This window comes from Delphinus delphis, chromosome 2 (genome assembly GCF_949987515.2).
Source record: "Delphinus delphis chromosome 2, mDelDel1.2, whole genome shotgun sequence".
NCBI classification, from domain to species: Eukaryota; Metazoa; Chordata; class Mammalia; order Artiodactyla; family Delphinidae; genus Delphinus; species Delphinus delphis.
Window position 1 is genome coordinate 99,260,144 of NC_082684.1, and position 23,057 is coordinate 99,283,200.

The following is a 23,057-nucleotide window of genomic DNA, read 5'->3' on the forward strand; positions in this document are numbered from 1 at the left end:
AAAGGCAGGGGGCAGACAGCAGTACACACTGTCTGCCTTTCAAGGCCATAGGAATATACTTGGAAGGTAAGTCCTAAACCCGGGTAAGCCTGCAAATGAGTGGGCCTGGGGCACGTTAAAATACACATTGCGACTAAGCGTGCGTGGTAAGAGCTGAGCTTCTTAGGAAGAGAACCAATCACTCTGCAAAGCCTTCAGATCACTGGAGTGAAGGAAGGGGAAATATCGCTGAGAAGAAAGGCCCTGCTCATTCCACATCACTCTCTTTAGGTTTTGTAGAGAGTTGACTGGTGGCCTCCCAAAAGGTACATTCACCCAGAACCAGTGAATGTGGCCTCCCTTGGGAAAAGGGTCTTTGCACATGTAATTAAGTTAAAGCTCTGGTGATGTGGTCATGCTGTGCCCTAAATCCAATGACAAGTGTCCTTACAAAGGACAGGCAAAGGGAGGTTGAGACACAGGAGGAGGGGGCCTTGTGAAGACAGATTCCACAAGCTGAGGAGCATCTGGAACCAGGAGCTGGAAGAGGCAAGGAAGGATGCTCCCTGAGAGCCCTCAGAGGGACCACTGCCCTGCCGACACCTCAGCTTCAGACCTGTGGACTCCAGACTGTGAGATAACGCATCTCTGTTGTTTTAAGCCACCCAGTTGTTGGTCATTTGTTACAGCCGCCCTGGGAGACTGATACAGGTTTAAATCACAGCCTTGATCAGGGTTGAGATTTTAAATGTTTGAGAATCCATGAGGCTGTCCTGCTAAACGGAGGATCCAGAGGCCCCCAGAGGATGGGCTGAGGCTGCAGGAAAAGCACTGGAGCGGGGGTGGGACTCAAGGCAGCAGCTCTTACCCAAAATTTTACTTCTTTTAACTTCGTGCAGGATCTTTGCTGTGACATGTGGGATCTTTTTAGTTGCGGCATGCAAACTCTTAGTTGCGGTATGTGGGATCTAGTTCCCTGGCCAGGGATCGAACCTGGGCCCCCTGCATTGGGAATGTGTAGTCTTAGCCACTGGACCACCAGGGAAGTCCCCCAGTATCTGAAAAACCAGAACAGAATGGCCATCCCAGTGTACCCAGCTCTGGCTGGCAGCCTCACCTACACAAGCCTGCAGCCCCCACCCTAACGGCTCCCCCCGGCACATCTCAGGGCCCTGGACACCTCTCCCTGCCGTTCTCTGAAACTAAAGCTGCCCCAAGGTGGGTCCTGCCCCCTATACCCAGGTCCCTCTCACCCTCCTGATTCTCCTAACTCATCAGCACTAAAGCCCACCTGTCCCCCAAGTCAGAACAAAGCTGGGATCCTCTCCAACACGAGTGTCACACATTCCATCTCCTCAAGGGGTCAGGATCCCATCCCAAAGATTCACCATGGCAACGATCCCCTGGCATTTGGACAGTCACGTGACTCTTGGGGTGACCCTGCCCCATGACTGATGCATGATGTGGTCTGACCCCCAACCAGGGCCTCCTCCAGCCCCACCTCTCATCCCCCTGGCACCCCCCCCCCACAGGCCTGACTCTCACGGTGCCCCTTCACTGGGCCAACTTACTTGTGTTCCACTTTAACCCTCCCCACCCTGGCATCTTTCCCTGACACCCAGGGAGGCCAGGGTGGCCCCCCGGGCTCCTGTGCCCCCACAGGTGTGTGCGTGGTGATGCTGCCTCCACCCCAGGACATGGACATCATCTGTTCAGAAGCCCATTTTCCCCCAGAAGGAGGGATGCGTCTCCGTCACGCTTGTTTCTCCAGCTCTCAGCCAACACCTGCCTGTAACAGGGACCTGCTCAGCAAAGATCTGCTGGACTAAAGTCCTGTCCTCCTTCTTCCTGAAAAGGCAAATTGAAAGCTGACGCTGCAAACTTAGGTGTGTCTCTGCCAGGGGCGAGGGGCTTCCCTGACCTGACTTGTCCGGCACGGACCGCAGCTGTGGTCGGATGTGTCCAGGGTCGGTGTGACTACCCTCTGCTCCCCACTGGCCTGTGCGGACAGCGTGGGCTGTGTTTCACTCACCACTATACTTCTGTGTGCCAGGCGACGCACAGTATACAGAGGAGTTCACTAAATGCTCCCTGAACGAAGGAATGAAGTTAAATGAATACGCTTCAGATATAAAATATGTTGTAACCACAGTCAGACTTTCAGAAACACTTTGGAGTAGACAGTGCGACTGGGTCTTCATGACCCCCAGGTGACCTCCGTGGACTTTTTGTGGAAGATCAGTGATTCTGGACATGAGCAAGGTTTGCCACCTGCAACCCCAGCTCAACACAGAGTATCTCTCCTGGGCAAACCTCTATAAACCTGTATAAAGTGTCTTGACCTCTTCAAAGTCATATTTTGAAGGTGGGACTTCACTCTGACCCTCTTCCTTTTATCCATTTTCTGTATGTTTCCCGTTAAACATTCTTGTCACGAAGACTTTATCATCTTCTCATGAAGAGATGAAGAGCAACGCTTTCTTTTGGAGGCAACGCTTCCTCCAGCTTTCTTCTTGAGAAGTCAAATTAAAATTCGGTATCTGTTGAATGTCACTCTGTAGATAAGAGGAGGTAAACTTAAAAGATGCTAGAGGGACTTCCCTGGTGGTGCAGTGGATAAGACTCTGCGCTCCCAATGCAGGGGGCCCAGGTTCAATCCCTGACCAGGGAACTGGATCCCATTTGCATGCCACAACTAAGGAGCCCTGGAGCCTCAACTAAGGAGCCCACTTGCCGCAACTAAGACCTGGTGCAACCAAATAAATAAATATTTTTTTTAAAAAAGAATGTTAATAAACTACTCCCTTAAAAAACTTTATGTTTTAAAAAAAATAAAAAGATGCTTAGAAAGAAGCCATGTAAACGAGCAGGATCCCAATCTGCACTGCCGGTCGTACAGCCGTCCGAGCGTCGTCTAGGCAGGCGCGCCTTGGGCAGCCCCAGTGCATCCTCTTCCCGGGGCCACGGGGACACTGCCAGGACAGAAGGCAGCCTGGCACATCAGTCCTGGGTTCAACAAGCGCAAAAGGGGGTTGCTGTCACGTTGTTTTCAAGTTTCCTCCTACGAGCCAAGGCCACCAGAGAGAGCATGAATGACCCCTGCACTCCACCCAAAGCCACCACACGCCTACGCCCTGCCCTCTAACGGGCTCCACCAGGCTCGGGAAGCCCCAGGGCATCTTTAGGAGCTGGTGGGTCCTAGAAGGGGCTCCAGGGGCTTTACTCTGAGAGGGAGCTAAGGCAACAAAGGCTGTTCTCCGAGATCCTCGTCCCCATACCCTCCAGATCTCCACCGGTGCGAGGGGAAGAGCAGTGCGTTCTATTTAGGGTTCGTGTTCATGCACAGCTGTGTCCAGGGCAAGGGAGACAGCTCTGGCCAGCTTTCCCTTTTCTTTTCCCCTTATCTTCATCAAAGGACATTTCATTCTGTCACTGTGTAAGGACAGGGATTCCCTCCACCGTTTGCTGTGACAGAGGCAGCCCTGCCTGCAGATCAGGGCAAATCCTTGGAAGATGTCAGAGGCCAGACCCCCAAGCGTCCAGGGGCCCCCAGATCCTCAGGCCTCTTCCAGGAGAGAACAGTGCAGCGGGAGCATGGGGGAAGGTCAACCTTTGACCCCGTCCTCTGTGCCTCAGCCTCCAGCTGAGGGAGGGGCCGAACCAGCCCATTTCTGTGACCCCTGCACTCAGCAGCCTGGACCCTTACATCTCAAGTCCCGTCAACACCGACTGCTCTCAACAACTGTCCCAACACGTGTTGGGTCAACTTTCCACCAGCTGAAGAGCACTGAGAAGTTAACTCACCAAGTGAGTATTCAAAGAAAGGAAAATAATCCTCCCTGACAAGTGCGCGTCACCTTACAGTTTGCAAGGACAGGCAATGGTTCAGGCACGTAGGAGCTGAGTGGTACCCAAGCTGGGGACTTCCCACCTGGGGCCCAGAGATCCTAGAGGACGGAAGGGCAGGCTTACGTCCCAGGAACCCCCAGAAGCTGTATGCAGAGCAGCGTGGACATGAGCACATGACTTCTTTTCTCCTCTGGAGAGAGAGAATGTCCACAACCTCCATCAGCTTTGCAGAGGGGCCTGTGATTCCGACATGGGTAAGAAGCATGGGACTCAGCCAGGCTCGTGGAGGTGGCAAGTGGATTGGGGTCCGACTGCATACGAGGATTGATACTCCCACGCTTATCTTCCTGGGGCAGAGGGCACCAGCCCCACAAGCGAGTGATGGTTAAACAGCCTTGTTAGATCATGTCTCAGGGAGACGCTCGAGCCCTCCTGAGGGTACCACCTGGGGTGGGGAGGAGATGCCGGGTTGCTATGGAAATCCGTGAGTCAGGGCAGTAGAAGAGGCAGAGGAGAAGGAAGACGAACCAAAAATCTAAAAGCTGATCTAACTCAGCCTAGAAGACCTCCCCCTCCTCCTCCCACATCACAGAGGCAAGCGGGGACCCAGGCCTGTCCCCCCTTCCTCAACAGGCCACTTCTCGAATTCGTTCCACCCAAGCTGAACTACACGGGCCAAAAGGTGACCACTTACAGCTGGTGAGAGCCGGCACCACTCCTCCTGCTAATACTGGGAAACATGAATGGACTTCGGGAAATCAGGGCTCTGACGGGAAGCACCGCATCCCCGAGAATCACCTGCCTCCACTCACACAGGACGGACAGGCGGCCGAAGGAGCCCTGCTCTCCACGGTCACCAGCCGGACGCTGGTCAGCACGCTGCCCAGGCCCCATGTCCATCGTTCTGCAGCCTGGTGAACTCAAGCCCTCTTCAAGGCTTCTGTCACAATTTAACCAAGGCCACAAGATACTTCTAAAGTCCTTTAGGTAAAAAGAAGTTGATGAGCAAATGGTAACAGATACAACTTGCTATGTGAACCTACTCCCTGAAAACTGAGATCTGTTTCAATAAACACTGACTAAGGGTCTGTCTGCTATTTACTGGGTAGCCTGCCGGACCTGGAGTGAAAGCAAGTGAGGGCGGCCCTGGCCCTGGAGAACGTGACACCCCCCGGCACAAGGCGGGCTGTGTGCGTCTCACCCCGAGCTCCCCCCGCCCCCCATCCCCCTGCCTCTCACGGCTTCTGCCCGGCCTCGCACTCCAGGCCTCCTGGAACCACCTGCAGCTCCCACCAGCCGTGTCCCTGGTCCCTGTCATTACTGGATCCCCAGCAAATGAAACCCCTCCTCACTCCCACCTGGGCCTGCGGTCCTGGCACTGTCTCCAAGGCGGCCAGGAAACAGACGTTACAGGAACAAAGTGGGGGCACGAGAGCCGATGGATGGGCTCCTCACCACCCTCACAGCGCTGGGACCCTCATGGAGGGAGACGCCCAAGTGACCACTAAACCCTTTAAGATGGTACGTCCCCTGCAGCAGCGGGCAGCTGCGAACACGGCCAGACGCACTCTGGCCCTGTCACTTCCGTGCTGGGACAAGATCTGAACAGCCACGACCCCTCCGCTCCTGGAGTCCCTGGGGAAGGCAGATGCTGAGGGGACCTCGCAGACCCAGAGCGCTGACACCCAACCACTAGGAGCAGCCGCTGAGCCAGCTCCCGGCGGCGGGGATGCACAGGCCGAGACCAGAGAGAGACACAGGGGTAGCCAGTATGTGCAAAGGCTGTGCAGGGGGAAAGGGCAAATGTCATCCGATGAGGATCTTAAAGGCCAGCGTGGCGGGGGTCCAGGGGCCACAGGGAGGCCAGACCAAGGGGGACCTGGGCAGGGCATTCCCAGGGGCGGTGGCACCATGACAGGCGTGTTTCATAGGCTCCCTCGGGACAGTGGAGAGCAGACTGGTGTTGGGCAAGGATGCCCACAGCTGGCCAGTGAGAGGGGCTGTGCAGCGTCCAGGTACCAGAGGACAGGCCTGGGGCACGGGCTGCATGGGTGGTGGACGGAGGGTGGGGAACGGGCATGGGGCAGGGGGTGGCTTCTCTGTGAGACAGAGGTGCGGTCAGGGATGGTCACTCGGCTTTGGGATGCGGTGACTTTGAGACATCTTGGAGGCATCTAAGTGGAAGCGTCGAGCCTGCCGGTGAAATCATAAAGCACCATCTTTTAAAGCCTATTTGAAAATTCTAACTGCTTACCAACTGGTAGCGTCCAGTTCACTAGACCCAGCAGGGTTGTGCTGAAACGTGAAAAGACAGCTGAAGCCCTGCTGTCCCCACGCGGGTGAACCTGTCGGGCCCCGTGTGGCAGCCCACCCTCCCCCCAGCCCATCTCGCAGTTCATCAACCCCCAGATCAATGTGGTCACTTCCTGTCTATGTGCTGCTATTTGCCAGGAACTTTTTGTTTGTTTGCACTCCAAATGGCTCTAGCACACAAGACTGTCAGATAAAATTCCCTCTGTGGTTAATGGAAAGATCTGCTTAAACGTTGCATCACTGCTGGAAAAAAAAAAAAACTGAGCTCTGATTACACTCTGGGGCAAAGTCCCATCCTACAAAACAGAATGCCCACTCCGGCCCTGGAAATCAGTTTCCAGCTCCTGAGCGTTGAAGGACTGAAACAAAGCGTCAACCCGAAGCCTCCCACCACCCCGGAAGGAGCCACCGAGGGCCCCCCAATAACATCTTTATCCTCCCATTTCCGTCATCCATCTGGCTGAGCACGCAAGGGAAGGGCTGAACCAGAGTCATCATTCTAAAATGTAAGGGTTGGAAGATGCAGCAGCAGTGTTGAACTATAAGCCAGCTTGGAACGTAATCAGAACAAGTAATTTTTAAAAAATTTGGGAGCCCTTACAGCTATTGGCTGGTGCTTCAGTAACATCCACCCTTCTCCCGACTTTTGGCAAAAGAACAAGTTAAAAACAAATGCCCTCAGTTGGCTTAAATGACAGCCCTGGGAAAAACCCAGTGACTGATACTGCACCCTGAGAACAGTCGGGCTGTTCTCCCAAGGAGAGGGCTGGTCCACAAACCCCTTCGAGCAAAATGGCCCTTTCCAAAGGTGGTTAAAAACATCAAGTAAAGGTGATTAAGAATGGAAGGAAAACAACCACACGATGCTGGTGCAAGATCGGAGCCAAGGGATGCTTAATAAACGTGTGTGCACGTGTGGCTGAAGTCTTAAATCTTCCCTCCCGCTCGTGTGTTGCTTCCATTTCGTTCACCAAATGTACACTCTATCAGCGTTCACACGAAGTAGGGGTGGATTGTAAATTCCATCACTTATCAAAGCAATTTTATACAATAGGGACTGGAGCTAATTAAAATAAAATACCATCTGCATTCGATTGAGCTTTATCCTAAACCCTATAACATTCATCTCCAGTTTGGTCATTCAAACACGATGGCAACCGCATTCCAATGACTCTGAATAATATTAAATCATCTTTTCCCTTTCTCAATAATATTAATTACACAACTCTCCAATCGAGAAGGTGACACAAAAATGCTTTGCTCATGTGGGAAAATGTCCTGGTGCTGCAGGACAAGGTAACACTAAATACTTTTGTAAAATAGCTAATTTTACCCAATATTTCACTGGAACGACTAGGTAGAGTAAATATTAGAGTGACAGCTAATTGATTTGGTTTGCATTAAAACGAGACTGATTTAAACAGAGGCATTTCAGTCACAATTCTGAATTTGTATTCGGAATTGGGTTCAGATGTCTATGTGCGTTCCCTGGGGCTAAGCATTTAATTAGAACTGTAGGAAACAATCAGCCAATCACGTGGGAGTCGCAGGCGGTGCTGGAATGTGAGGGCTGTTTACCTTTTCTCTCTTTCCTCTTTATTGGCAGGATGGTCTGATAGCGGCCCTGCCAGGAGCTTATTAAGAAGCTCTGTACAAAAGGGATTCTTATTTGAAAAACTTAACTGCCATAGCCTTTGGAAGTCTCTCCTTCCTGCTCTTTCCTTCAAGGACACAGCTGATGACCGGAATACCCTGCCCTCAGACCCAGACTGAATGCCGTACTTTGAACCCACCCACAATGCCCAAGCCCATCATCTCAGATGCCTTGGAGGAGGCTGGCTGGGGCCCGCCCGGAATTCTCCTCAGCCGGACGCTCGGGCTGCAGTGTCCTGCTCCGCTGGTGCTGACAGAGCGGAGACCCGCTGGGCGGGCATCTCTGCATCCCCTGGGGCACAGGGCCTCACACCCAGCAGGTGCATAATTAATATTTTTGGAAGGAAGGATGGAGGAGTTGAGTTGAATACCTTTAAGAGTTTTAAAATTTAATCACTAAAAAAGAGTGGGGGGGGGGCCTAAAACACAGATTACGTCTAACTAATAGAAATAGTTCTAACAATTGAGAAACAGCTTCATTCTCCAAAATCCCTCAGGAAATGAGACAGGCTGGGACCTGGGACCTGGGACCCTTTGCCGTAGTGCTTGCACCTGGACAAACGTCTCCTCAAGCAACAAAATACAAAGAAACTATAAGGGACTAAAAAAGTAACTGCATGCGTGCACAGCTGGGGCAATTTAGGGACAGCAAGATACAAAAAGACCGAAAACCCAACTGCCACTTCTGAAGAGCAGGGAGCAAATGCAGGGATCAGGAGCAAACGCAGGGTACTGTGCGTGCCCCCTGCACTCACTGCCACCTAAGCCACCCCTCTGGCCCGAATTCTGGACACACCCCCTACCCTCACCCCATATAAGGAACAGGCTCAGCCCCCATCAGGGAGCTAGCAACGGTACCTGTTGTTTGTTCCCGCTCCCCTCTGCTGCAGCGGGGCCCCAATAAAGCCTTGCCTGAATTTCTTGTCTGGGCTTTTATCAATTTCTTTTGATTAGGAGGCTAAGAACCCTCGTCAGTGACAGAAAGGGGACCAAGAAATCCACTGTCCCATCCTCTTCTCATTGCACATCTCTACAGGGCTGGGGGCGGGCAGGGGCTCCCCCATGCAAACAGCGCACACCTCACTGTGACTCCCTCTGTGGGAATGATAGCTCCGAAGACTTTGGACAGAGAACAAGCATGCGGTCCTCACAAGACAGACCACTGCTTGCTTAAGAGAAATTGTGGAGGGCACTGCAGCAACTCCCTTCCTAGCTTAGAAACGTCTCCGCACTCTGACAGGTGACTGGTCACTGCGAACCTCAGCCCCCCCACCCCGCCTCCCCCGACCCCGCAGCCGCATAGAACCCACATGTCTTTGGTGACGGGCTGGGCACTCTGCACTCAGCTCTACAGTGATTCGGGTCTGCTGGCCCTTCTCCAGTGGCCCCATCCTGTGGGAATGAGCTACTACCACCTGGCTTTGCTTCCGAGAGGAAAAAAAAAATACACCAGCCCCTTTGAAAAGCATTCCCTCAAGCTCCATGGCATGAACACACACGGGTATAAACACAGCCCCAAACAGTCAGGTGGGAGGATGCATGTAAGCTGCCTGAGCACATACTAATCCCTTCATAAACATTAAATTCCTGGGACTTCCCTGGTGGTCCAGTGGGTAAGACTCCGTGCTCCCAATGCAGGGGGCCCGGGTTCGATCCCTGGTCAGGGAACTAGATCCTGCATGCATGCCTAAACTAAGAGTTTGCATGCTGCAAGTAAGAGTCGCATGCTGCAAATAAGAAGTCCACGTGCTGCAACTAAAAGATCCAGCATGCCACAACTAAGACCTGATGCAGTATGCATCCATGCATAAATAAATAATTAAACAAACAAACAAACAAAACAAAAACATTAAATTCCTTTCCCTGCTATGAAGGAAGAATGGTATTAGCACAATATTTGCTATCTATCTCCTTCAGTCTGTCCACCCACCCACACTTCCATCCATCCATCCTTCTACCCACCTATAAAATGAACTCAGAATCATACACTACATGTCTACCTTGTCAGAGCCCAACTGCACGAATTAGTTTCACAGGGACCACTTCCTCATGTTCTTAAAACCAGACCACCACAAGGTCATGTCCTGGAGAAATGTTTTAGGTACAGTTCTCAGGGATACACCATCTCTCCCACTACCCCCAGCTCCGCCAACACAAAAGTATCCACGATTATCAGTGGGGTGGCTTGGGACAACACCAAGGCCAATTTCCCCAAGGAAACTTTATTATCCATGTTCTCTGGGGATCACTGAAGGAGTGACACGTGCCAGCTTTGGAGCCCAAGTGAACATTTCACACATTGCTTTTAAGAGAAGGTGATTTCCATGTTCTAAAACTACGATTTACCAACGGCCTCATTTCTTTGTTGGGGCTGCTACTGCTTCTCACTTGAACTTCACTGTCCCTCATAGCGCTCAATGCCCTGTGACATATCACATATTCTTCTATAGACTGTCAGCCCCACCATCCACTCTGACAGCCCTGCTGTGGACACAGCGTGACATAGCAGGTATTCCAAAATCACCTGGTGAATGAATGAAGTCATCAAAGGCTCACTTGACCATCTGACATTTTTAATCTTACCAAGTGTTGATTGATATTTGTCAAATATTAATCTAAAATCTATGCAGAAAGAAAGTATAATTAACCACCCAATAAATATGAACTATACTAAAAATGTCAGCCTCTTTTCAAATTACATCTGTTTTCATCTCAGAGATCACAGGAATTTTTAAGGAAAAAAGAGTTACATTTACTTCCCAGGTTTTTAAGTTCATGGTAACCATTAAGATATGTGTTATGACAATCACAAAAACATCCACTTGTCCAAATTCTAATTTCATTATAAAAACGCTAGCTTGAATTGCATAGCCTTTATGGGTAAGATTCACACATTTATCGCCTCTGACTACTGTGTATTTTGTTGATTTTTAAAGATTTAAAATATTAGATCTATAGTCATTTGATTGTTACTTCAAACTGAAGTCAAGAATTTAAATTCCCAAGTCTCCCAAGGAACCCGAATATTTGGAGCCTTTAGATGGTCTGATATGTAGCTGCACATCTTTCTGGTTTTATTCCAAGTGGATATGGAAAACTAAAGGCTATCTAGAATCCCATTAAAACTCAGACTCAGGCATTTTCAGAACCACAGACCCCCAAAATAAGCAAACAATACCCTAGGCCCTAAAAAAGCACCCTGCATAGGGAGCAGAGATTTGTACCTGGGGGTCCATCCTGAGGAAGGTGTGAGGGCCTCTGCTACTCAAGGTTGATCTTTTAAAGGTTTTGCTATGATAAAAGTGGTAGTAATCTTCCAGGTTTCCGATCTGCAAAACAAGAAGCAGGATATCACCAGTCAATACAGTCTTTCAAAATTCTGCATCCCACAAACATCCTCCTCTGAGAGGCTCGTCCTGCTCCCAAAGGAAACATACCCTTCGTCACACTTCCCCACTCAAGTCTCTGGCAGACTCAGCGTCTGTGAACACGAAGGTCGATTCAGAGACTCCTTTTGGATAAACAACACTAGGTAGTATTTTCCAATGAAGCACACACTCCCCAAATCTTGCGATGAGGTCATATCACTTAAAGTTTGTATTATCTTGGCCAAGTTTTTTAGACATGAATTAATGTTCATTTAGGGTCAAGCATCCCTGAAGTAGCTAAGTTAGTGTCAAGTCAGGCCTACACCAAAATATTCATTTATAAACAAACTCCATCCTTTCCACCCCATGGGTAAACTGAAATATCTAAGAATGAACATTCACTCTCAAGTGCAACAAGGGAGCCAAGGCAAACACTCGGCCTCATCTGCTTGGGGATTGCGGAAAGGTCAGCTGAGAACATCCAAGCCCCCAGGGTGTCCCAGTTTTCTGCCAGCAGTGGTTTGTCAGGACAGATTTCAGCCTGAGGCCTGGAGGGGACGTGGAGGGGCAGTGAATGTGGCCCTCTGATGGGCTGCTCCCGCTGGCCACTCCCCGCAGCACCGACTTGCTCTCGTATCTCACGACCCCGGAGCATAAGGACACTGTTCTCAGAAGACCTGCTTCTCGTTCTAACTTCCACTGGTTGTTGAAAACAGCTGGTTGGTCACCATCCTTGACAGCAGAGCTTTCTAACTGAAGAGGAGAGCTTTCTGACCGAATACTATATAGACTCTCACGCTGCCCTTCTCAGGCTAAACCATCCTAGTTTCTTTTCCAGTGTCTGATTAAAGAGTGAATTTAGGGTGAATTGTCCTCTAGAGCAGTTAGATGTGATGATGAGCCTAGGTTTCCAGTCAGATAGACCTAATCCAAGCCCTGCCCACTCCCTTCACCGCCAATGATCGTGTGATCTCTCAGGCAAGATTCACCTCCTGCAAATCTCAACTCCTCACGTGTAAAATGGGGATAAAACTACTTACCCCATGCAGTTGTTTAAGTAGGACTAATGTCCACCCAATTCACCAAGACCTTCTACTCACAGACATTGCATCTGCTACAAGATATCCCCAGCAGAGTGGACCGGCCCAGGCAGAGACCTGGAGGGACGTGGAGATTCTGAGTGGCCATTTCCACATCTTTCCACAAGAAGATCAAGCAAGTATCTACAGAGAGAGCCCACTTTACTACAGCCTTCAGCGCTCATTGCTAGAAAGCCTGGCAGTCTGGATGCATCCTGTTCTTGAGCTTCCAGAGACACCCACTTGTCCTTGAAATAAAGAACGTCCTTGTTCACTTAAGCTTGCTCCAGGGTGTTTCTGTCGCTTACAAGCACAGAACAGTGAATACCGTGATCGTCATGAGGGTAAGCAGGTATCATCTGTACAGTGCCTAGTTTAGTGCCTTGAACCTAGTGGGTGTTCGAGAAATCCTGGCCGTACTGAGAGCTGGGATTCTCTCTCTGGCTCTTCTCCAAGGCTCCTTCAATCCTTCACTGGGTCTAGGACAGACCTCAACTCAACCATTCCTGCTGGGTGACCTGGGCTTCAGACCCTCCATGAGTCTTAGTTTCCTTGTGAGAAAACTAACTACTACGTTTAAGGGCTGCTCCAAGACTCTCTCTCTCTATATATATGTACAGAGTCAGGTACAGCTCTTCATATATAAAGAGCCAGCTGAGTGCCCAGCAGGTAGTAAGTGCTCTATACATAGTTTTCTGCAATTATGATTCTCAGTTCATTTCCTACCCCAAGACACTGCTCTACCATCATAAACCTCATTATTTCTGCCCTATTTTGCACAAAAGCACTTTTTTTCCTCCTCCTACAGTTAACTGCTCACTTCTTCAACAAAGTTAATTGTTATGTATGTCAAAGGGCTCCTCCTAGAACAAGCCAGAGCTGTTATTTAGCAATAATGGAGTCTTAACTTACAGCAATGTTTAATCAGCATGTTTGCTTATAAGCTGCTACCTTCCCTGGGAGATGTTTCACAACTTTTGGTCTTTTAACTCCAGGCATTCAAGTCAATTTCCACTGAGGGACGTGGAGAAACTAAGAGTTGAATCAAATTTGCTGGCAAGGGGATGGATTAATCGAAGAGCTGCTGACCCTAAGCAGACCCATGTCAGGGTAGCCCTGGAAGCCATTCAGGGCAGCACCTGGCCTCAGAGCAGCCAAGCCTCTCTTCAAAGGCCAGTCCCAAGGCCACCCAGGCCCCTGCCTCTGCCCCTATCCAGCTACATCCCGAGCAATGGCTCAGACGGTCTGAGCTGACGCGAGTCATTCTCTTTGAGCAATTCAAGGGAAGAACAGATGGTTCTCACAGTCCTGACCCAGCCAACTGCCCCTGAGGGCAGCAATGGCCAATGCCACATCTGTTTGGAAGCTTATATCCAGCCCAGCATGGAGGCTGAGGGTCTGGGTTAGGGTTAGGATCTGGGGAGGGTTAGGGTCTGGGCTAGGGTTAGGTTAGGGTTAGAATCTGGGGAGGGGGAGGGCCTGGGTTAGGGTTAGGTGCAGGGGAGAAGGGGACACCAGCCAAGGCCCCCCTCCTGCCCAGCTGCAGGAAAAGCTGGAATCTGACTCAGGAAAAAAGGAGGGAGTTGGGTCACTGGCTATTCAGGAATCTGGAAGCGGCCCTCCAGATCCCCCTGAGATTTTGTGCACCTCCATCCACCCTCTGCCCCTCCAGAAGCCGGTGTGAGAGCATGGGGAGAGACACCTTCCTTCCTTGAAACCAAAGATTTGAATGTCAGGCAAACATAGGCCTGACAGGGCACGGGACAGAAAGGGCCGCCTGACGCTGGAATGACTGCAAGGGTAGGAAAAGGAAGGAAGGAGGAAGACAGGGCCCAGATGCTCAGGAGGGAATCCAGATACTGTGAGAGGCCTGGGCACCCTCTGCAGCTTGGATGAACATAATATCCCGAAGGCTGTGGCTACACTGTGTGGTTATCAAGTACTAACTCATTCAGAGCAGTGGTGGGCAGACGATGGCCTATGGGTCAAATCTGGTCTACGTTCTGGTTTTTTACATTAAGTTTTAAAATTGTGGTAAAATAGACATAACACTGATGATTGTAACAATGTTTAAGCGTATAGTTCAGGGGCACTGGGCACATTCGCTCTGTCATGTAACCGTCACCACCTTCACCTCCGGAATCTTTTCATCTTCCCAAACTGAAACTCTGTCCCCGTTAAACACGAGCTCCCCCTCCCCCTCTCCCAGCCCCGGGCGCCCACCATCTGCTTCTTGTTTCTGGGAATCTGACAACTCTAGCTGTCTCAGCAGGATCATTTGCCCTTTTGTGACTGGCCTGTTTCCCTTAACATGATGTCCTCGAGGTCCACCCATGCTGTAGCAGGTGTCAGAATTTCCTTCCTTTCTCAGGCTGAATCATACTCCATTGTGTGTACAAGTCACAGGTCGTTTATCTGTTCATCCACTGATGGGCACTTGGGTTGCCTCTACCTTTTGACTACTGTGAATCATGTTGCTCTGAGCACGTAGGCAAGTATCAGTCTATGACCCTGCATTCCATTCTTTTGGACATACACACAACTCCTGTTTTTATAAATAAAGCTTTACTGGGGCACAGCCACCAGCGTCCACTTACCTTCTGCCCACAACTGCTCTCATGCTGTGATGCCACAGTTGAGTGGTGGCTACAGAGACCCTCTGGCCCCCACGCCTAGAACACGTCACATGTGGACTTTACAGAAAATGTCTGCCAACCTGCGATTTATAGCATTTGTTGCTGAGTGTGTCTAGGGAGTCCACCAAAGTCTCTGAGGTTGGACATGGTTTCTCTAAGGGCTGGGGACGACCAGTCCACACACCGAGGGGCTCTGCTTAAAAACACAAGTGCAGCTGCAAGGCCAGCGCCTTCAGCATCTTACCTAGTCACTGAGCTGCCCTTTCTCGAAGCACCATCCTTGTCTGATGCCCCCCGGGTCACTCCTGTCTGTCTGACTCACGCTGTGCTGCCCTCTGCCCAGCTCGCCCCCTGGCATCAGGCCTGGGTCAGGAATATGAGGTTTCCGAGACAGGCAGAAGGTTGGAAAGGATCAAGGGATGGCAGAGCAGGAGGCGGGTGCCCTGACTGCAAGCGGGACACAGCCCAGCTTGGATGACGTGGCATTTACGACATAGCCATTTCCTGCCCCGTCCCCCTTGCCCACCCTGTCATCTCCCCCACCACAGCTGTGTCAACCCCAGTTATGCCCTCCCCACTTGGGAGCTGCCCCTTGAGCTCTCCGGGTACCTTCGTGAGATAAGAGGACAGGAGGGCAGATCACTCTGGGGACGTGGCCACTGGCCTGGTTAAACATGAGGGACAGCTGACTGTCCTCTGGCCTCACAGACAGGGGTGGGGGGAGGAACCACGGAGATGACCCCATTTTAAAGATGGGAAGACTGAGGCCCAGGGGGGTTAAGCCCAACGTTACCCTCAGGGTCTCCCAATTCCTGAGCCAACTCTCCCCATTGTGCCCACAGACAAACAGGGGGATGACATCTTACACAGCATGACAAACAGCTACACAGTTAGGGCTCAGGACCTACTGCTACACTTTTGATGCTGCTTGAGGGTCAAACTGACAAGAGCTGGAAGCAGAAGAATAGACAAAAAGGTGGGGTTGGCACAAAGACGTCTTAAATTCAGGGTAATCCCCTAAGAAAGAAAACATTCTAAACTAACACACCATTGTAAAGCAATTATATCCCAAGAAAGATGTTTAAAAAAGAAAACATTCTCATTTTTACTTGGCATCTGCATTGACATTAAAGTAGGCGCTCGTCCTGGTTCGGCAGCCCTGGCCATCCTGGATGCTGTCCCTCAGCCTGGCCTTGCTGTGCTCCCCTGGCCACCACGCCCATGCTCTGGGCACCACTTCCACAGCCAGCGCCTAAGCAACCTGCTCCGTCAACACAGGGGCGGCGGTTGCAACAGAGCCCTGCTGCCCGAGGGCCCTGGCAGCCTCCTCTTCCTCCTCCGGAGCACGGAATAGAAGCTCTTCTCCGTCCTCCCAGGCTGCCTACCAGTCCTGCTCAGCGCTGAACCCCCAGAACCTCAATCTGTTCTTCCTCAATGAACCTGGTCTCCGGTCTGCGAGGTGTTTTTTGTTGTGTTTTTCGGGGGTGGGTGAGAGGGGAGTGTCGGTCACGACATAAAATTTCCATAAATGCTTTTTCTCTTTCGTATCCTTCATATTTTCACAATGCGTTAATTAGAGTCATTCTCTCAGCCTGCCACTACAGAAAATGAACAATCCGCTGAGTCTGTGATGCTCCCATCCCTTCACTCGACACTGATATGTAATTATACACATTAGTTGATAAAACTGGTAACATCATTAGAACATCATTAAAAACCTCGCTAAGAGTTCTCAGCCAGAACATTGGAAGAAACGAGATCAAAGAACCCATAGTGAGGAGAGCTGGATGTGGCTTCTCTCTAACAGATTCCTCTGTTACGGGGGTCCCCAACCCCCAGGCCTGTTAGGAGCCGGGCCGCACAGCAGGAGGTGAGCGGCAGGAGAGCGAGCGAAGCTTCCTCTGCCGCTCCCCATCGCTCGCATTACCGCCTGAACCAACCCCCGCCCCCGTCCGTGGAAAAGTTGTCTTCCATGAAACCGGTCCCTGGTGCCAGAAAGGTTGGGGACCTCTGCTCTTTTAGACACTTTTAAAAAAACCGGGACTTCCCTGCTGGCGCAGTGGATAGGACTCCAAGCTCCCAATGCAGGGTGCCCAGGTTCGATCCCTGGTCAGGGAACCAGATACCACATGCATGCCACAACTAAGGAGCCCACCTGTCACAACTAAGACCCACTGCAACCAAATAAATAAATAAATATTATAAATAAATAAATGAAAAGAATAAAAAACAACCTAGTCATATATGCACTCGGTACAAAATCTGGACGGTTAACAGGGTATAGAGTTATAGGAAACAGCAAGTCCCCCTCCTCCTTTTCACAGCCACTAAGGACCCCGACTTTTGCTGGGGGCTCCTGGTTCATAACAAGAACAGCACCCAGGCCGCAAGCTGAGAGTCCAGATGCATTAACTTGATTCTTGCAACGACCTTATGAGGCAGGTGCCAGGAGCGCCCTCATCTTGCAGACAGGGAAACAGAGGCGCCACTTAACAGAGTGGTCAAGTGACTCGCTCAACCCCCACCCCCACCACGCAGCACAGTCAGGAGGTGAATCAGAGTTCACACCCTTAACCACCGCCCCTCTGCCTCTAGACACACGGGCAGCATCACTGCCATGGGGATCCCACTCGTCTCAGTCTGGTCCCCGGCAGCAGTTCGGTCACACACAGCCCAGTGCCTCACGGGGCTCACGTTCCTTCCTTCCAGTGCAGCAATCAGGACAGACACTATTACGGCCCACGCACACATCTGTTGCACTGTGTCTGTGTGTGAGTGTGTGTGTGGATGGATGGGCGTGTGTCTGTGTATTTATGTATGTATATAGATGTATGACTGCATGTGTGTGTACACAGATGTGTGTGTGTATATATACACATGTTGTGTATTCACATTTGTGTGTATATTTATGTTTGTGTGTATACAGTTGTGTGTGTTTATGCAAGATTCACACATAAATGGCCCTGAGATGCAACCAGGCAAGTCTTTGGTTTTCCCACAGCCCTCACATCCGAGTGGACCTCCAGGGCCACTGCAGGTCACCCTAATTCAGAACCTCTGCATCTGAGGCTTGGAGCAAACCTGTTGTGGGCCAGACCTGCCCCCAGATGGAGGTTCTGGTTCTAGAGGACTGGAACACAACTGGGCATGTAGATTCTGAAACCCATCCCCAGGAGACGCTGAGCTGCAGCCACGGATCATGTCAAACCCCGAGGACAGCCCTTTCCAGGAGAAGGCCCCTACCCTCCTCCCCTTCCTGCCTAGCACTCCCCCACTGGCCCTGCCTGGGGCCCTGAGCACGGTGTGCTGGAAGGGCTGAGTCCTCCCTGTTCTCAGCAGACCACCTGGGGTGAGACGACCCCAGCCACAACCAGAGCATCCATCCTTAGATCAACACCATCTTGCTGCCCTCACCTCCACACAGATCCGCTCCTCCTCCCGAGGAATCCCTCATCCTGGTGAGGCACCACCATCCTCCGCGCGCATCCAGCCATCAAACCCTCTGAAAGCGACCTCTTGAATGGTTCTCGAGCCTGGCTGCTCCCCACTGACCCCGCTCCAGGGCAGGCAGCACCACCGCCCTGCCTGGACCAGGGCAGGGCACTGCTGGCCTCCTAGACTCCATCACACTGCCATTGCCATGCCAGCTCTGCCCCCTCTAGGGGCATGAAGCCCGAGCCCTTCACGGGGCACACGAATGCTCCACAACCAGGCCAGGCCAGCTCTCCAGCACAGGCCTGGCCTCACCTGCCTCACCTTCTGTTCTCCCGCGACGCTGCGGTGTCTGAGGGACCCTTGCATGCTCTTTCACACCCCCGAGCCTGCGCATGCTGGACACCTCACACCAACAATGCCACCTCCAACTCTGACTTGAACCATCACCTCAGCTGTCACTGCCTCCAGGAAGCCCTCGTGGACCTCCCAGGCCCAGGTCTGCCTACATGTACCCATCACAGCCTATCCTCCCTCCCTCCCTCCCTTCCTCCCTCCACGCTAAGCTCCTCAAAGGCAGAAACTGTCATCTGTATAATCCTCAGGCCCTGGCAGCGCCTGGGGCACAGCAGGAGCTCAAGAAATGTTTGGTGAAATGAACAGACCTTGAGTAACACTGGAAGGACACATGTCTTCCCCTGTCCACCTACATAGGGCTGTCCAGTTCGGCTGTGACCAAGACCCCAGGCCTCCCAGCTGTTTTGCCTTTGGGCTCTCTCTAGCCCCCTCCCAGGACAGTCCTGAGGCCGTGGAGGCAGGCCGACCTCCCATCAGCTGTGTGGCCCGGGCGGGACCCGAGCCGGCCCCTCTGACGTCCAGTCACAGGGACACGGGGCTGAGCGAGGCCGGCGGTGCAGGGCTCTGCACTCCCTCCAAGTGGCCGGCTGTGGAGAGGAAGCATCTCAGTGACCACAGGTGGGGAGGAGCATAAACAGCTTGCAGAGCCCAGCAAGGAAGGGGCAAAAGCCAAGTGTGATGGGGGAGAGGCCTGGGCTGGGGGTGTTTACAGAAAGAGCCTCTCTTGTCCTGTTTTTTCCTGTCAATGTGAGTACAGCCAGCTTCAGATCACCTCCCTGCTTACACAGGGCAGGTGTGAGGTAGGAGGGATCCGTGGGTGCTGCCAGCTGGGGCGCACCCTGCCTTCCTGGAGGAAAAGAAGATGACTTGGTGTTTTTTGCAGAGCCTCGGGAACAGAGGAGCAGAACCTCATCTAATTTATCACGTTTGCTTTGCAGCAAAGTCACCGATGAGCATGCCGGACCCACCCCAAATGACATCTGATGGTTCCAAAGGTCCACCCGCCCACTCAGGCCTCCAATGGACGTGACCTCAGATGCAGGTGCAATGCTGTAAGCCCTCAAGTCAGCAAGCTGGCTTTTGGTGTGTGTGTGGGGGGGGTGGGGGATGGCCAAGCACATACTTTGGTCAGTCCACGGGGATGCCACCCACCTCCCCAGGCCAGCACAGTGGCATCTGCCTCAGGGGAACAGCTGGTAAGTCACAAAGTGTCCCAATTCAAGGCCTCAGAAGCCAGTGGGCTGCAGATGAGGCTTCTGACTTTGCAAAAAAGTATTCACTTTATCACTCCCATAGCCTGCCCCTGGATGGAAACAGATGTCCTGAGCCCCGCTGCTCACAGCTGCAGTGGGCCAGCTTCCGGAACTCCTGGTCTACAGGGCCTGTGTCTTCAAGGGCTCTGGCTCTTGGAGGAGAGTCTATGTTTGAAAGTGACGGGCGTCACTTTCAAACAGAGTTCAGTTATATAATGTTATTCATCCCAGTGGGTCTGCTTAAGAAAAACATAACTAATTAGAGCCTATAAAAACCTACACACCAAATTAATTCAGCCTGGCGCTGGTGACTTCCACCTTTAGAAAGTTATAAATATAGATGGCCACTGAACCTATATTTAGCCAGCAGTGAGTTACTTGGTATTTATGGTATTTATAATTAAGGAAGTCCAGAGAGAGAGAATGGACATTTTGTTGTTACTTTCAAAAGCATTTAAAAAAAATCCTGCTTCCCATTTCAGTCACAGATACACACAGCAACATTCTGTTACTACAGTAATTACAATTCTGACCCAAGTTAAGGCTGTTACACAATTTCCTAGTCTCCTCAGATTGCTTTCTTCAACGTGTATCCACCCAAAGAGTGCAATTAAGCTGCCCAACTTCCTACAAATTCCTGAAAAATCATTAATTTTTACTTAGCAGACTGCATTTTCTCTTCCCTGAAGTCACCAAGCCAAATCGTCTAGCTTCAGGTGAGGACAGTTAACGTATACATCTGGCCTCAACCTATACCTTTAATATTCACAAACAGACATCTGAAAAACTCTACAACCTTTTTGAAGCTCTTCATTTCAAGCCATTTACTGGTTAACGGTTTCTTTATGGCTGTCCGGAATTAGTCATTTTGCCAGATTTCTAAGCCATCACCCACGTGGCTGATTTGATGGTGAGGGTGGGTTCACCCCGTGTGTCCCCACTGCCTGCTAACTGCTCTGCAATGTTTGGTCTCCAGTGGGGAGAGGTACCCTGGACGCCCACAGGGCCCAGGCAGGGACCCCACAACCGGGAGGTGATGGGTGGATAAAGAGTCAGGAACTCAGTACTGCTAGATCGCTGGAAATCTTCCAGAGAAGCCAACGTTCAGATCCTACATGAGCTCTTGCAAGTTTTTAATAGTACATTGGCACTAATTCTAAAATGTTAACACCCCTGTGCGGCCCGCCTAAAACAAACCTGTGGGCTGCAAGCAGCCCGTGGTCCTTGCGACAGGGGATCTAGACATTCGGTCTGGACTTTCCCCACTCTAGGAGGCCTGCTGCTGACTTTTTTCTTGCTGAGTATGGAAGACATAGGGGGAGAGCCTTATCTTCAGAAACTCTCATCTGGAAAATTAGCCAGGGAAGAGACAGTCTGGGACAGACATGCCCAGATTTGCTCTTGGCAAAGACTTGTGAGTGGAGTAAAAGATGTCCATGACCTTCAGCACAATGGCCATGCATAGCACACTTTGCGGGGCCAGCAATGCCGGGGATCCCCTGAGCACCCAAGGAAACTGGGGAGGGCCCATCTGGGTCCTACCAGCCCCCTCCCAGGCTCCCCAGAAAGAAGGGCCAGTGCTGGACTGCAATTTGGGGAAACTTGACTAAGGCAGGTCAGGAGGCTACAAGGTATGAAAAAAAGAAAAAAAAAAGATTTTTAGGGACTCCCCTGGTGGTCCAGTGGTTAGGGCTCCACATTTTCACTGCAGGGGGCACAGGTTCAATCCCTGGTTGGGGAACTAAGATCCCGCATGCTGCGTGGCACGGCTAAAAAAAAGATTTTTGTCCTTATGAAAAAAGATGTTTAAAATTCAAACTTTAATATCAAAAACTCTCATTTGAGAGGAATTATGCTAAGGGAAATTAAAAAGTGTTTTAGAGAAATTAATCTTCAAAATTTTTCTCTTTAAAAATAAATAGCTCTTATACCCAAAAAAAGTGAAAGCAGAGGGGCTTCCCTCGTGGCGCAGTGGTTGAGAGTCTGCCTGCCGATTCAGGGAACACGGGTTCATGCCCCGGTCCGGGAAGATCCCACATGCCGCGGAGCGGCTGGGCTCGTGAGCCATGGCCGCTGAGCCTGCGCGTCCGGAGCCTGTGCTCCACAATGGGAGAGGCCATGGCAGTGAGAGGCCCGCGTACCGCAAAAAAAAAAAAAAAAAAAAAAAAATTGAAAGCAGAGACTCGGACAGATATTTGTACACCCATGTTCACAGCAGCATGATTCACAATAGCTGGAGCAACCCAAGTGCCCATCGATGGATGAATGGATAAACAAAGTGTGTTCTATGCACACAAGGGACTATCATTCAGCCTTAAAAAAGGAAGGACAGTCTGACACCTGCTACAACACGACACGGATGAACCTTGAGGACGTTATGCTCAGTGAGATAAGCCAGACACAGAAGGACAAATCCTGTTTGATTCCATTTATCTGAGGCACCAGTCACATTCACAGAGACAGAAAGCAGATGGTGAGGACTTGGGGGCGGTGGTTAGTGTCTGAGAGGGACAGAGTTCCATTCTTGGAAGATGAGGACGTTCTGGAGATGGTGGTGATGGCTGCACAGCAATGTGCTTAATGTCACTGAACTGGACACTTAAAAACGGTGAAGATGGTAAATTTTATTACGTATATTTTACCGCCATTAAAAAAATATATCTCCTCTACATTCTTGCCCCCCTTTCCTAAAACTGGCTCCTCTCTGGTGTCACGCTGGGTGTTGGGGACCTCAGCTCCCAGGACAGTGGCATGTGGAGGCCTGAGATGGGGAGATGCCATCAGCCCCAAAGAGCCCAGGACAGAAACAGAGCCCAGTGACGCTGCTCGGCTGTCATTACTAACTACTCTGGGCTCCAGTCAGCTCAGCCCCATCCTATGTTCCTCTCAGTTATGTGGTTTCCCCTAAAGGGAAAAGAGACACCAGGGAGGGACCTGAGCCCATCACCCCAGCTTCCTTATATCCTGACACCCATCCCAAGTGACAGCCTTGAAGGTCTGCTGACCAGGGGCCCCATGACCCACCCTGGAAGCTGGCCTCTCAGGGGCTGGCCCTGCTGAGACAGGAGGTTTAGATTTCACGGAAACCTTCAGTCCAAGCACGTCAGTGCCCAAACTCAATAATGCCCATTAAGAACA

At 51.2% G+C, this 23,057-nt stretch overlaps 1 protein-coding gene across 5 annotated transcripts in view; it reads right to left on the reverse strand.

The window, feature by feature from the left end:
- Positions 1-23,057, reverse strand: part of PCSK6 (proprotein convertase subtilisin/kexin type 6) — a 190,399-nt gene that overhangs the window by 132,135 nt on the left and 35,207 nt on the right. For all 5 annotated transcript variants that reach the window (XM_060005284.1, XM_060005283.1, XM_060005286.1 and 2 more), the window contains exon 2: positions 11,019-11,123. In XM_060005284.1, coding sequence (XP_059861267.1) covers positions 11,019-11,123 — 105 coding nt within the window. The remainder of the gene's footprint in view (positions 1-11,018; positions 11,124-23,057) is intronic.